Source organism: Haliaeetus leucocephalus, unplaced genomic scaffold (genome assembly GCF_000737465.1).
Source record: "Haliaeetus leucocephalus isolate CR32 unplaced genomic scaffold, Haliaeetus_leucocephalus-4.0 Scaffold702, whole genome shotgun sequence".
NCBI lineage: Eukaryota > Metazoa > Chordata > Aves > Accipitriformes > Accipitridae > Haliaeetus > Haliaeetus leucocephalus.
Window position 1 is genome coordinate 5996550 of NW_010973138.1, and position 15315 is coordinate 6011864.

At 40.0% G+C, this 15315-nt stretch overlaps 2 protein-coding genes across 4 annotated transcripts in view; one reads left to right on the forward strand and one right to left on the reverse strand.

Moving 5' to 3' along the window:
• The window catches only part of DONSON (downstream neighbor of SON), a 10228-nt gene extending 399 nt beyond the window's left edge, over positions 1 to 9829 (forward strand). The window contains exons 2-10 of the mRNA XM_010580416.1: positions 200 to 333; positions 1532 to 1735; positions 2104 to 2282; positions 2785 to 2963; positions 3062 to 3185; positions 3306 to 3407; positions 4052 to 4250; positions 4912 to 5127; positions 5415 to 9829. Coding sequence (XP_010578718.1) covers positions 200 to 333; positions 1532 to 1735; positions 2104 to 2282; positions 2785 to 2963; positions 3062 to 3185; positions 3306 to 3407; positions 4052 to 4250; positions 4912 to 5127; positions 5415 to 5552 — 1475 coding nt within the window. The 3' untranslated portion in view covers positions 5553 to 9829. The remainder of the gene's footprint in view (positions 1 to 199; positions 334 to 1531; positions 1736 to 2103; positions 2283 to 2784; positions 2964 to 3061; positions 3186 to 3305; positions 3408 to 4051; positions 4251 to 4911; positions 5128 to 5414) is intronic.
• A 282-nt stretch (positions 9830 to 10111) lies between these two features.
• SON (SON DNA binding protein) overlaps positions 10112 to 15315 on the reverse strand; it is a 39168-nt gene continuing 33964 nt past the window's right edge. For all 3 annotated transcript variants that reach the window (XM_010580388.1, XM_010580386.1, XM_010580387.1), the window contains 3 exons: positions 11935 to 12003; positions 11733 to 11848; positions 10112 to 11170 (listed from right to left, as the gene is read on the reverse strand). In XM_010580388.1, coding sequence (XP_010578690.1) covers positions 11012 to 11170; positions 11733 to 11848; positions 11935 to 12003 — 344 coding nt within the window. In that variant the 3' untranslated portion in view covers positions 10112 to 11011. The remainder of the gene's footprint in view (positions 11171 to 11732; positions 11849 to 11934; positions 12004 to 15315) is intronic.

Sequence of the window (15315 nt, forward strand, 5' to 3'; positions counted from 1 at the left end):
CAGCCATCGCCCTGAGGCGGCCCGGAGCCCGCTGCCGCCGACAGAGCCGGGTCCCGGCCCAGCTCTGCGCGCAGATCGGACCCGGCCGCGGCGCTTGGCCGCGCAGGCGCCGTCCGATCGCCCCGGGGGGGGGGGGGCAGCACGGGGGGGGCTTCATCCCGCTGCGGAAATTTCACTGCAGCGGGCGTCTCTTCTTAAGTTATCGACCTGGCTCTTGTTCTGTGCTGCATCTTACGCTCCTCTTTCGTTCAGCTTTTGGAGGCTGTTGGTGAAGACAAGCCCGCCAGGAGAGCAGAGCCCTCTGAGAGAAGCAACATCCTCACCCCGGCCGATGTACGAAACGGCGTAAAAAACGTCTTTGGCTGTTCTCAGTTCACAGAAAAAGCTGAAAGTGTTTAGCTCGGTGTTTGGTGGTCCGTCTCTGCATAAAGTGATGCACTAAGACGTCAGCGTTCAAGGAAATTTCTTGAATTGCCTTGACGTTCGCTGTTAACGGTGCCGGTCTTTTAAAAGTCAGCCTTCTGCCTGACATTGCTACTGTTGGAGTTCTAGTTGACAGAGGTTGTTGTCTTCTTCCAGTTTTATTACCACGTTTACTATAATTCTTCTGTTTCTTAGTTTTATATTTTGCTGAGATAAGGATGTTCTTCAAAGTGATACATCTCCTGCAGTCGTTTATACAGCTACAGAAAGGGAACAAACAACCTGACCAGGCACATAGGAAAGAGACAACACCTGAAAACTAGTCCTTGAAAGAGAGTTTCAAGCAGACAACGTCTAACGTTGTTATGGGTTCGGAAACTTAAGTTCAGACTAAGTTAGCAGAATAGGAAAATGACCTCTCAAAGAGAAAAAACTGTCCTAGAGCTTCCCAGTGGGGTTTTTTTTTGCATCCTCTAGGAAGCACCTGACATTTCAATCACCAAGAGAGGGCAAAATGAAATAACTGTTTTGGCATGTAAATTCTTGTCTTCATAAAGTTCAGGCTAAGTTTTCTTTTGTTGAGTCATTCATCCTTTTACGTGTTCCTAGTTTATGACTTTTAGAAAGACTTCTGTGAATGAAAACACCCTTTGCATTTTTATAAGCAATATAATGCTGTATTTCTATTAGAATCTGTTACTGACTAAAATAATCAGTTCAGTATAAACTGTGCCTTTGAACAGTCAAACTCCGTGTAACCTGGAATCCAGGAAATCTGCCTGCAAAAGCTTTTTTTTTAAGTATGTTTCTTAACTTAATGTGAGTACTTCCTTAGGATCAAAATGAGCTAGGCATTTTTGCTGTTGCAGTGAACTGGAGAAAAACATGCAGGAGATGACAGGTTTAACTTGTCTTTTTATAGGCTACTAAACTCAAGACATTACATGTAATAGCCATAGTCCAGTATCCAGTCTGCCTGCCAGGAAAGGTATATTAAATCAACATGGGAGGAGACCTAACCATGCTAAAATATAAATAGGTAGCTATGTGTGTGTGGGGGGGTAATTTTCTGGTGGTTAACTAAGTGATGCTATTTCTGTTTTGTAAGGACCTTCATTTACCAGTTGCTGTACCTGAAGTTCCCCCCTCACCAAGACATGAGTTTCCTGCAGACTGGAGTATTAAAACACGACTTCTATTTACTTCTTCCCAACCTTTTACCTGGGCAGAACATTTAAGAGCACAAGAGGAAGCTCAAGGATTTGCTCAGCATTGTAGAGCTACAGAAACAAACTTGCCACAGAGCGTACAGGTAATACTTCGGAGGGTAGCTCAAAGCTCCAGCTTTAGAAAGCAGAATGTACCTTTGCACCTTTCCTTAAATGTGCTGGCAGTGAAGGCTTGATTCTGTTTTGGTCTTGCATTAAGAATAAGGCTCATTTAGACTACTAATCTAATTCCATCCATGGTTTGTACCTATAGTGGCAAACAGTGTTAAGCGAGTGGTCATTTAACTGTGGAGCAGTTGCTGGTTGCTGTCCATTTTTCTTCAGTCTGGCTTATTCACAAGCCCAGGATTTTTTTTTCAGTATCTAATGTAATATTTTTTTAATCCATCACTTGTAATGCAGCCTGAAGTAAAGCATTACTGTCCTCGTAAAATGCTTTTTTGACATCTAGGAACCAAAACTGTCGACAGAACTGCGTTGTGCCTTTCAGCAAAGCCTTGTTTACTGGCTTCACCCTTCACTGCCATGGCTGCAGCTATTCCCTCGGATTGGAGCAGACAGAAAAATAGCTGGAAAGGCTAGTCCTTGGTCACAGGATGAAGCCTTGCAACAAGTGCTAATGAGTGACTGGTAAGTGAAACCAAACAACTGATGTTTTTAGTAAGATTAAGACAATGGGATTTTAATTAATGCACAAGTTCTTTCCATTTTTATGAGGAAGCTTTTTCTGGGTTTTTTTTTTCCCCAGCTAGAATGCTCATTGTTTTGAGGACCAGGTTAAGGAAATATAAGACTAAAGCTACCTTCTTGTGTTAAATGCCCTTCTCCAATCCTAGTTGTCAGTTTGCATAGATTTCCATAAATCCTGTTAGCAGGTTGCCTTTGATGCTTCATGTAAACCTATGTGCTAGAAAGCAAGTATGCTGGAAGAGCATCATACTCACAAACAGGCTGCATTTCAGAGGAGCGCAGCTTCCTAGACATTGAGCACGTCTGAAAATCTGGCTAATCATTCAGTATGCTCTCAAACCTGTGCAGAGTACATATCAGTACCACCCAGCCAAATCCAGTTTGATGTGTCAATGGCAAAGAATTAACTTCAGTTACAGAATCGTTTTATTCTAATTTGCAGGTCTGTCAGCTTTACTTCCCTGTACAATCTGCTCAAAGCCAAGCTGTGTCCCTACTTCTATGTATGTACCTACCAGTTTACTGTCCTGTTCCGTGCAGCTGGTCTTGTGGGAAGTGACGTTATCACAGCTGTAATTTCTCCCACAACTAGAGGTTTAAGGGAAGCCATGAGAAATGAAGGTAAGGTGAAACCAGTCCAACTAGGATTTGAATAACTGATAAAGTGCATTAGCTGTGTTACAAAACCAGTCATTGCTTTCTTTCCTCCTCTGTTCAAGGCATAGAGTTTTCTTTACCTTTGGTAGAAGAATGTAGAACCAGGAAACAGAAAAACTCTGAAGTGAATTTGGAAACAGAAGTTGCTAACAGCCTCGAAGTGGGCGACAGCATGGAAGACGGAGAGTATGTAATAAGTCTTCTACAATGCTAGAATTCCAGGGCATCTACAGACTCCTGCAGATTCTATTTGGAAAACCTTCGTAGGAAGTATTGCCCTCCTAACACTGATTCTGTGTTTCCCAGGGAACCAGCGCTAAGCGATGACGATGATGAAAGTTTCTCTTGGCTTGAGGAGATGGGAGTCCAAGACAAGGTTAAGAAACCAGATGCTATTTCTATTAAACTGTATCCTTTTTTTTTGCACGTCAAGATGTATGACACTGGAAAATTGTGCAGATGTTATCTTTTTGTGGTTTAAGTTTAAGTTTTGTAAAAGCTTTTGAGAACTTATTTCCAAACATTAATTCTCGCATTACTGCACATTAAGAGACTCTGCGTGTCTTTCTGAGTTTCTTTATGACAAGTATTTCTAGATGCTTTTCTTCTTGAAAGGAAAATCCATTGTGAATTGTTAATGTAACTTTGTAAGATCCATTAGGTCACAAACTGATTGTGTCACCTCACATCTAGGTTCACTGGAAAGACTCATTAGATTGTTTCTCTTTTTTTAAAGAACAGGGTGTATGTTCACGTAGGCTAGGTTTACACTTGGAAGTAGTGTGGTGTAGTAAGGACACAGCTGTAGACCAGCTGTTGCTGAGATCCTGTACGTGTTTCAGAGGAACCAAAAGATGCTGCTTAATATTGGAAGAACAAATCTGGATTAATGTAAAGCTTGGTGGTTTTTTTGGTTTTGTTTGTTTAAACGACGTGATTGGTCAGAGGGGGCTAGGGGGGTTTCTCCTGGAGTTGCATTGCTCCAGTTCTTCCTGTGGTGCATTGATGCTTTTCATATCCTTGTGGTTTTTCTTTGACTCCAGTCAATATAGTCGTAAGGAGAAGCATGAGGTGCAGATGGATCACAAACCTGAATCCCTTGCATTAGTGAAAGGAACAAACACATTCACCTTGCTGAACTTCTTGATAAACTGTAAGAGCCTAGTGGCTGCTGCAGGTCCACAAACAGGGCTTCCACCAACTTTGTTGTCCCCTGTTGCTTTCCGAGGTGGAACAATGCAAACACTCAAAGTAAGTAACACAACCGTCTCTATTTTTTTAATAAAGAGAGTTGTTTCTTCACTCAGCAGATTAGATACTGACTTTGTATAGTTTCCCTCAGGTACCGCAGAGTAATTTTTGTTGCTATAGCCTGAGTGAGCATTTTGACCGCAATACAGAGTGCCTCCTAAATCATCTCTACCCACATGGATCTATGCTGCTAAACTGAAATCCCAGTATTTCCATTCTTGACACCCTGATAAAGAAGGTTAAGCAGACTTCCCAGATACTAAAAGATTCTCCTGAGATCTTATTGGGTCTCAAACTATCACAGCTGCTTGGACCAAGGGAGCCTCTGAACCTTGGCTCACCACCTGTTAATTTAAGGGGATGATGGGTACTAAAGGATATGCTGTTAATACAGGTAGTGCAGTTTTCTTCCACCAGAGTAGTTCATACTGTTCTTCTGCAGTTAACTTTCTTCATACTGCATAGCATTCCTGCATATCACAGTGGGTACATTTTAGGAGTTGTTACAAAGACGGTAAAACCATCATAATACTCATGTATTGAACAGTAAGTTAACAATACTGAAAAGTAATGGGACTGTGCCACTGCAGTATTAAAGTAAATTAAAATTAGGACTTGATTTGGTGTGTCAAAAACTAATCCTACGTGGTCTTGTCTTCAGGCTCGAAGTATAAATGCCAAAGCCAGGGTTCACTTGGCGTATGAGGATATATTCAGTCTGGAGATCATAGGCCCCGTCATGCCTCACTCCCTCCATTCATTGACCATGTTGCTCAAGTCCGCACAGAGGGGAGCATTCTCTGCTGTATTGTATACACATGAGCCAACCGCTGTGTTTAACACTGGTCTTGACAACACAAGCCCTGCCTTAAATAAGGTAAGGAAACTAGCAGAGACAATCTTTCCTGTTAGGAATAGTATCTTTATTACAAACCATAGGACGCTGAGTGACGCAAAACCTTCCCTTAATATGTGGGTTTACACCCGATTACTTGTGATCGCCACCTGGCAGTCCCTGTGGCTTGTCATTGCCTCAGAAATGGAATAATCGGAAAACTAGCTTTTCAGGAGTTCCCCAGAGGTACACAAATGAACATTAAAAACTACAGGTATTTCAAACAAATACCTATTCCATGTCTCTCTTCCTCATGTGAATTTCCACAGGAAACCATACGCAATGATCTTCCTACATGTGGACTGCATCCTAAGACTTTGGATCAACTGAGTCAGTGTCCAACACTGGGAAAATCTTCCATCCGATTTCTGGAAATGAAGGATTATGCTTATACCTGGAAGTCCTAGGTATGCTAGCTCCATTTAATGGAAGAGAATGGTCTCTAGTGTGCAGCTGCTGTACTTCATTTGGGTTCTATGCAGTAGCACCTATGCAGTACCAGGAGGGATACAATCTAGTTGCACATCACAGACTACAACTATTGCACATCACCCATCATAAAACACTTCAAAGGACTTTTAAAGGAAATGAAGGAGGTGGCCTTGGACATCTCCTTTTGTATTTTAGGAAGCCTTTTTTAAATAAAACTTGACAAAACACCATTATCTGGTTTATTGGTCTGACTTGCGTCCGGAAGGTCTGTATTCTTCATGCACATGCAAATTCTATTCTGAAGTACAGAATTTCTGCTGCTGCTCTGTGAGGTAACCTGTAACCATTTTGGATGGGTGCAGTTCTTGGCGAAACCCCTTCCAAGACTGCTTACAGCACCTTGCCAGAAGCTTGATAGCTTCTTGTTGCTATGTTGCACCGCTTAGTTTAGAGTCAGCTCTGAACTCCACAAAGATAGATGAAAGTCAGATGGACACAAGCATGGAGTTCTGCCTGCAGCCACATTAGATTAAAAGGTTGACTCCTTAGAACTGCTTGGCATAGCTGCTAGAATTCCTATTCCCACTTATGGTAAAATGAGCTAGACTTTTAAGAAGCAATTTGTACAAACAATAACCTGCTGAATCAGAACAAGTTGGAGCAATAAAACAGTTGTGGCACCTGATCAAAGATAGAGAAAATGAGAGGCAGCAGAGGGCTGCTGACCAGACTCTGGCTGTGCACAGCAATAGCAGAAGCTATTAGCAGGTTTCATGCAGTCTGTCTCACTTCGGGTAGTCAAAGCTGTTAGTTTGGAGGCATGTATGTCACTTTTTACACAGCTATTAGGTGATCAGGTTACTGCAGCAGACACTACTAAATATGAATAACAAGATGTAGAATACCGTCATGCTTGTGCACTCCAGCAAGATTTCTAATTCAACTGGTATTTTGCACAGAAAATAAAGCAGTGGTCACGCCCTGTGGTCCACTACCCTCCATCCTTACTACAGTGCCACTCTGCTCCCCACCTCAGAATGTGCAATTCTGAAACAGTAACCTTAGACTGTAGCCAGGTCTTACTTGAGGAAACAGCCTGTAAACTTAAAAATGTGGGCACCTAAAGTTACCGCAGATGGAGGCATGATGAAAGCTTCCGTTGCCTTTCAGTTACTTCATAGCGACGCCACCAGAAGTATCCTATCCCAAGAATACAGCACGTATACACTTACACTGGAATACTTCATGTTTACATTTGTTACTTTACAAGTAACTACCATGACACTAGGTCAGCTGTACACTGAACAAGACAACATCTAGAAAACCTAGATCAAGGGAAAGTCCCTCTCTTATGATGGAAGAAGGCACCTTAGGAATTAAATACTTTTGATAATGTCAAATACTCCGTTTCTGGTGGAGTTCAGGGTAGTACAATCCGACTTTAATTAATCTCTATGCTTCTCCCTAACTAATCTAGAAGCAGGTTACAGAACTTTTCCCCTTTGATTAGCATCAGACAGCAAGAGTGAAAAGCCAGTGCTAATGTCATTGTGGGGAACACCAGAAGACTGGGTTTCTAGAGCAGCTGGTGTGTTAGCTACACTTTTGTTTCCAGTAACATCTTAAGAGTTAACTCGGTGCCTTTTTTATCTGGCTTGGCTGCCTCCATCGTCATAGCCTCCACTACTGGGCTTTGCAGTCTGCTGTCAACTGACCTTTAGCCCAGCGCTACAGGTCAGCAAGAGCAGTTCTCACAGCCGCCACATTCAGGTGCACTGCAGAGAGTGACGCTTCCCCTGCTGTCACGCAGGCAAGCCCTTCTGAAAGCTGCTCATGAGCTCAGAGCCCACCAGCTCTGAAACAGGCAGCATCTCCAGAGCGTGTGCTTGAGGAACTGGCCTCCTTGCAGAGCATGTTAGCACATGCAACAGGTTACTGAAAGCAATAGGAAAAGCAATTCTGTAGCTGCCTCTATGGGTAAGCACTTTTAATCAAGCCAATAACCACATAGCAGAATGGACTTAAGCCTATCTGTTTCTAAGAAATACAATAATTACTATTAATTTCAGCTCCAGTTTGTATTTTCACAGCTAGCATGTGAGAGTTACGAAGAGACACTAATGCCAATTAATAGCTTGCAGTAATTAAAAAAAAATTATCTAGAGTGGTGCAGTTTCAGAAATTCACCACCAAATTCTTTGTCACGTGCTTTGCACCATCACTGGAGCTGTAGCTCCTCGTACGGTAAACTGCCTGTTGGTTTTTAAGTCATAGCTTCGCCTGTAATTTCAGAATCATATTCCAGTTGCTTACAGCTCTGGGATTCAGTGCTGTTCTTGAAGCATACTTGGCTCCAGCGAACTTTCCCTACAAAAGTTACAGCATTATGCTCCCCAGTCTGCTGCTCTTCCCACCTAAAGGTATTTTCAGCAAATACTACCATCATTCCAGATGCTTGTAGAGCACGAAGATTTATTTATTTAACCTGTCCAAATGGGTGACTTTTCATCACAACTGTGATTTGTTTGGAAGAGCTAGAGAGACTGTAGCATTAAGACTTCATATAGTTTTTGCACTTTAAGAGGCAATTTCAAATTTTCCCAGGCATAGGAAGTTCACCTTCCTGCTCCTCCAGCCCTAACTGTTTAAAAACTACTAATGGGAAGACTGCCAAGAAATCGTTCCGGTGGAAGCTGGCTACAAGTTTTTGGGCACCTGTTTCAAAATCATCCTCGCCACAGGGAAGTCAGAAGCACTTTCAGCGAGATTACTTCTAGGAAAATAATTCTGCAGCAAAAGGAAATCCAACAGCCAAAGAGATCACGCCTTCCATCAGAAGGAGTCACAGACTATTCACCTTTAAGACAGCTGAAGTGCTGCATAAATAACCAGGTTCCAAGAGAGTGTTTCCTAGTTGTTCTTTTTAATGTATCACTACTTAATCTATTCCTGCATGCAAAGGACACTCAAACCAATTCAAATTTACAAATTTAACATAAGCACATCGCTGCACTAGCTTTAGATTCATGTATCATTCTAAACAACAAGGAATGAAACTAAAAGAGAAACCTCAAAATCAAGAAGTGTCATAATTAGGGCATGACAGACCTTAATTTTTTTAAGTCTTCCTTAAGACCAAAGGTTAAATCCACATACAGTACCACATCTTTGAGGCATGAAATCCAGAACTTGCCTAAATAGTTATTTTGTAAATGGAGTCTTCAATGGGACTGAATTCATCTGCTCCTTGCTGCTGCAAGACAACATGTATCTTTACATTATACATGGGGAATATAGACCAAAAAAAGAACAAAATGACAAGTACAAGAGATTGTATGTTCCCAGATTTGATACTGTACAGCTGTGAAACCAGTGCTGACATGGACACCAAAGACTAAACAGAACGATCAACATCTCTGATGTTACACCTCTATCAAACCAGACATTTAAATACAAGTCTGATTAGGAGCTGCTCCTACATCCCGAGTTAATTACTTTAAGTCATACATCAAAAAGCCAGACTTTAGCTAAGACAGATACAATACCCAGTTCTCCCACAGTAGATCTTTCCATTGCTGTACCATCATGTTTACTTTTGGCCTTTTATACACACCTTCCAACTAGTTCAGCAAATGAGGCAAGGAGATCTTCAAATATTTAGTCAAAGACTGAAGGCGAGAAGCCAAAGGGAAAAAAAGTTTAATTAAAGACAACTACGTCCATGAAAATTAAGATTAACTTAGGCATTTCTAGAGCGCTTTGACAGACTAATAAGGGGCTTTATTTCTCTGAAGTATGTGGTGGAGAACCAAATACCATTTCTCTGCTGTACACAACATGAGACATTGATCCTTGTCCCTTTAGGGCAAAGACAGACACCTCGCTCCGTAACAGCTGACAGAATACACACAAGTCACCTTATTTTGTGGAAGAAGAGGTACTAGTAATTCTTCACCTCCACGTTCCTACTACCATTGCAAAGGTCACTCACTTTAGGCAAGCGCACAGCCTTACTGCGTACAAACTGTATTTTATTCCTGTCCCAGATGAAGCTGTGGTCAGTAGATGTAACACAAAGAGACCTCAGGAAGACTTTTCTGAAATAAACACCTGAACTACTAGATTCTGTAAATCCTGGCAATCTGCTTGTAACTCAAGATAAATCTGGCAAGAGGTATACAATGCCCTTTCCAATTCAAAGTGCGCATAGCTAAAATACTAATACTTCTTAAATTAAAAAAAAAAAAAAAAAGAAAGAAAGAAAAAGAAGAAGGAAAAGCTTTTCTACATCCTCTCCATTGTCAAACTGCCAAAACTCTGGATCAGGCTGTCTCCTTGAGGGCAGAGTACCATTATGGAAAATTTAAGCCCAAGGAGTTAATTTGGTAATAGTCCAAAGCAACCAAAAATGACTAGAACTGATTCTGCAACCCTAACAGCTGTTGATAATCTTCATAAAGCATACTTCTATACTGTGCGTTTCTTCAAAAAGTTGTTTTGGCATACATTTTAATTACTGTTTACTGACCAGTGATTAAGATTATGAACTTGTGCTGCTTTATTGACCAAGTTGGGTACAACAATTTAAGCATCATTCTATCCCCCCCCCCCCCCCCGAATCCAGTTGTAGATTTGTTAGAGTTTAAAATTCACATTAACCACAAATTCATACAATCAACATCAGGCAGTGTGTTAATTTGTTTGGAATAGACAACTCCATCATCTCCCTTCTTAGAACATGCAGGGAGAGTCACCTTTACATTGCAAGTCTCATCGGTTCCATTGCTGGACTTTCTGCCATCCCTTTGAAAGCCAAGTCTTTTGCCTAATCACGTATGTCCTAGAGTATTATGGGCTGTATGGCCAGTCGCAGTGCACCACCGAGTTAAACCCCAAACAAAATTTGAAGAGAAGCCGCAGCGCTAACACTGTACAACAGGGCTACCACCGCACGCTTTCTCACAGGGGTCACAGTACTGGCCCAGTATCTGTCCAGCAGTACACGCCAGCCTCAACTAGACTAAGGTAAGCCGCATGACCTTTTACCAGCTGTCGGCAAAAGTGCACGAGTAGCTTTACTGAGACCAGGGAAAACTGCAGCATAGTACAAAACAGTATGAAAGTGTTAACATTCCGTATTGAAGAGAAATTGCATGAGTTTTAAAACAAGGGTTTAGATTACTGATGCCTCCAGAGTCTGTCGTCTGATTTAGTCATTTAAGAAATAATTACATCACTAATGTAAACAATATAAACATACCAAAAACTAAGTATGATTTAAATACATTTTGATGGTACAAAAGAAAAACCTGAACGTGTCTGTACAGTTTTTACAACGTGGGAATTGCCAATGTATTTACAACATGAAAGGGCAAATACCATTTTTGTGCAGAGTAAAATTATCTGAAATAATGTCAATATAAAAAAACAATATCTAGCGGTGTGAGGCACTCCTAAACATGGTGGTATTAACCATGCTTTCCTTTGGTACAAGTCCCATCGCTTGGAGAGCCGCAGTTGCTGCTGTGGCTTTAGCATGCTTCTTATTAAGGCTGGCAAAAGTAGGCCTGTATTCATTTCCATTGACTCTCACCTGTTCAAGAAAGAAGGGGAGGAAAAAAGGAAGTGTTAGAAAGTGCCTCATCACTTCTGTTAAACAGAAGCGCTACACAGATCCCTTAAGCACATTCTCTATGTCATTCCTCTTTAGCGGTAGACAAAATCCACATCTGGTCTGTAAGCACAACCATTTCCAGAAAGTAACTGCTATCACAAGATTATTTTGTGAAAAAGAAAGCCCACATCATAAGATAACTGAAGGACAAGAATAACTAAATCTTGCTCACTACCTTTACAACAGTTAAGACTGAACACCACACCTGCAAGTAAACAGCAAGAATACGATACCACAAAGGTTAGTAATTTTAGTAAGAAGTGGAATAGCGTGTTTCTTGATGGATTTACAGATTAATGTGCTTGAGAGATCTGATTTGGCCTTTACAGAAACAGGACTTTGAAATTTTAGCATTGAGACACTGCTTAGCAGTCCTCAGCCACCCCTGAGGTGGCTTATTATGTTTATATACAAACATAAACATGAATTTACATCACCTTTAATAGAGAAATGAACAGCAAACAAGGGAACTCAAGCGCACCTTAAAGATGAAGTGTTTGCGATGATCAGGCCCACTATCATCCACCAACACAAATTCAGGTGGTGACCATCTTCTTTTGTTACAGATCTCCATCAACGCAGAAACTGGATGTTTACCTTAAAGATAAAATGCATTTGAAATTTCAATGCTGCTATCAAAGCAATCATTTTAAATGAGTTTTTTAGACAAGTAAGAATCTCACCTGAAAGATCCTTCATCACAACATAATGTCCAGATCTCTTTTGTGCCTTCTCTCCCACAGCAACAAGCCCTAAACAAAACACAATAAAGTTTACATTTATGATTCCCAGCTGGTTTCTGTATTCTCATCAGCAAAGCAATAACACGTATCAGTGGAGATGAAACCTGGAGACAGCATACAACTTCTCTTCAGAAGTCTTTCAGACCTCCCTTTCATCCAGCATTTTTTCCCCTCCACACTACACAACATTCTTCTTGACTGCTCTATTAAGACTCTTAAGAAGCCAGGTACAAGACAACTTTGAGTAGCGTTATGTGAGCTGGGAAACACCTCAGCTTCTGTGCCTTCTTTGGAGAAACACTGAACAAGAGAGAAACTTTAAAACATTCTCTCATTCAGTATTTGTTTTGTGCAACCCAAAAGTCATCCACTACCTTAACAGTTTGCCTCTAACATACTAAGCACTTGAAGTATTTCCATAAAACAGTAAATAGTGTACCTAGTATGTCCTTTTATGATACAAATAACGCAGTGATGTTCTTATAACATGTGCGCTCTTTATTTAAGAGTATTCAAATATTCATCCTTGACATGCAAGTTCACAGCCCAATTACGATGATTCCAATCACATCTGAATATAAAGTAGCAAAAAAGCATGCAGCTGGGCCCCAAGTCAATACAAAAAGCACAAGTTCCAATGGAAGTCACTGTGAAACATGGAAGCTGAACATTTTTCTTTTTAAAATCTTACAAGAGTAAGAAATAAAATTTAACAATTGACAAAAACGTATCAAATGCCAGTAACCACGCCATGCTTATGAAGTGACTCAAGTTTCTTTCCATTCATTTTGCCATTACCTTAAATACACGTAAACAAAATACCTGACTGGTTTTTTAGAATTTCTCAGACTTCAATCCTTCAATATGACTTTGTTTCTTACCTCAATTTGTTTCTGTTCCTGACTTTGGTGAATAAAGACAGGGAGATACTGCAATTGTTTCCAATTTCTTCCTGTTCCTTCAGATTTTTTTGGTTGGCATTTTATTTTGTTTTGCTTTAAAAGAAAATCCTTCCCTCCTTAACAGATTTTCACCCTATTATTCATGCAGCTCCTAAGTAGGGACTTTTCAAGTGCCATGAAACCCTCATAGACAACAATCACTGAAACAAAGTTTCTTTTTTTTTTTTTTTTCTCCTTACAGAACTTTATATCCAAAATAACCAAAGATTTCCAAAGAAAAAAATTCTTGTGTCATTCTCCACATTAATACTGTGCCTCTCTCACTCTAAGTCACTGACACTTCGTCTTCCACATTTTGTCCCTGGTACCTCAAGAGGGATTTTTCAAAAAAGCTGCAACGGACTCCAACAAGCTCTGCTGATGGACCAAGCTTCTTTGAACACAGAGAACCCAACAATTTACTGGCTGACAGCAAAGCTCAAGAAGGTTTGGTTTCAACACTCTCTGTCAGAGGACTACAGATCTCACTCACTCTGGAAAATACAGGGTCTAAGCGAAAGCTATAGCAAAGGCAAACAACCTTTTCATTCATGTCTTAGTGCAGTCTACTGAGTAACTCCTTAGCAAACTCCTTGTTCCTGTATCTAGAAGTAATATTTTATCTGGAGGCTAAGTTCTTAAAATGTGTTAAAAAAAACCTTACAAAACAAAAATGGGTTACTTGGTAACAGACAACTTTTACAGACTTTTCTTTAAACCTCTCACAGAACTTTTAAAAAAAAAAACAGACTTTTTATACATTTAAGCATCAAAGAACACTAATGTTCGAAGAAGCTTTTCAGCTGCTCATCATAAATGTATAATCACTGTTCACTTGCTTCTTTGTAATGCATGAAACATGCTGCTGCTTTATAATACAAGTTGTCTCCCCATATTACAGACTTGATTGGCTCAACATTAAAAAGTATTCTTTATCAACACTGAACACCTTTAGATTTTTTGTGGAAATTATCAGATAAAATTGCATATATAATAAACGAATATTTTAAAAACTATGAAATTAAAGCAAAGCCCAGCCATCACTGAGGTTATCAGTATTTTCAGATGAATCTACCACATGCCAGGAAGAGGCATCCTTTAACTCCATCTAACATTTTCAGTTGTTTAATGAAGACTGAGCATTCTATAGCAGAGCAAGCAAACTACCTGTTACAGAAGGCCCAGCACAACGAGGACCTGATCCTGTCTCAGGCCTTACTTAGGGCTTGATGCTTGAAACTTTGGTATCAAATTGTGCAGGTATTAAGGAAACTTATATCAGAAACCACATGAGGACCCTGGAGCACACTTCTAGAGCTGGAAACTTGAGCTGCGACATAGCCGTGTATCACCAAAATATTTTTAATGTTCGAAATGTTCACAGGTTGTGCAGCAATACTGCCTCTTTCCTATGATGTGACAAGAAGCAAGCAACATAATGAACAGAGCTAACTTTTCGCTCCTCACCACAATAATCTATCACTATGTTATGCAGGCTGCTTGAGAAAATAATACTGAAATTGACTGTTCAATTTCTTCCGTCTGATATCAATTTTCCCTGACTGATATTAACCAAGCTAAATGGAAGGAACTCTTACCAGCAGTCAGAACTTTACAAGACAACATCTACAATGATCACAGTAGCTAAGTAACAGTAACAAAACATTTTTCAAAGGTCTTCTTAGAAATCACTCTGTCACCAGGTATCTGTTTTATTCTTCTTCCTTCTTTCTTTAAAAAGAAAGGTTGCACAGAAGAAACACAACTGAAAAGCAAGTTTGCTCATTGTTTATCTAAAACAACGATGCCTGTATTATTGTGTTCTGTACTGAGACTGTTGCACTTCTCTATTTATAAAACCATATTATGCTGCTAGAAGGTCTTTAGAATTCAGAAAGCAATGGATATTTTCATAACATAGGCTTGCCTTCTCATCTTCTACCTCTTTGCATTTAATATTTAAATGTTTAAATTATATTTTCGCTGCTAGCTTGGTCACCTGAGCAATACTGAACTATGTCTATATTGAGAACTAGCAATTTTGACACCTAAAGATTCCTCCAACTCCAACAGCATCTCTGCAAATGAACTTCACAACATTTGCATTTATATGCTTTGTTTTATTCCGAACTCAATTATGAGCATTGACAAAAGCTAACACAAAGCATGAAACTACTTTGATTTACGGGTTTAATATTAGATGTGATCTATTTAATATATTAAAGGTTCCCAGTTTTTAAAAAATATTTAGGAGAACAACAGTAAGAGTTTGTTTTCCCACAGTCAGTGGTGAATTTTTTTTTTTTTTTTTTTTTGCAACATGCATAATAGAACAATTAGATCATAAATTCTGATGGCTGAAATTCTGCATCTTGTATTT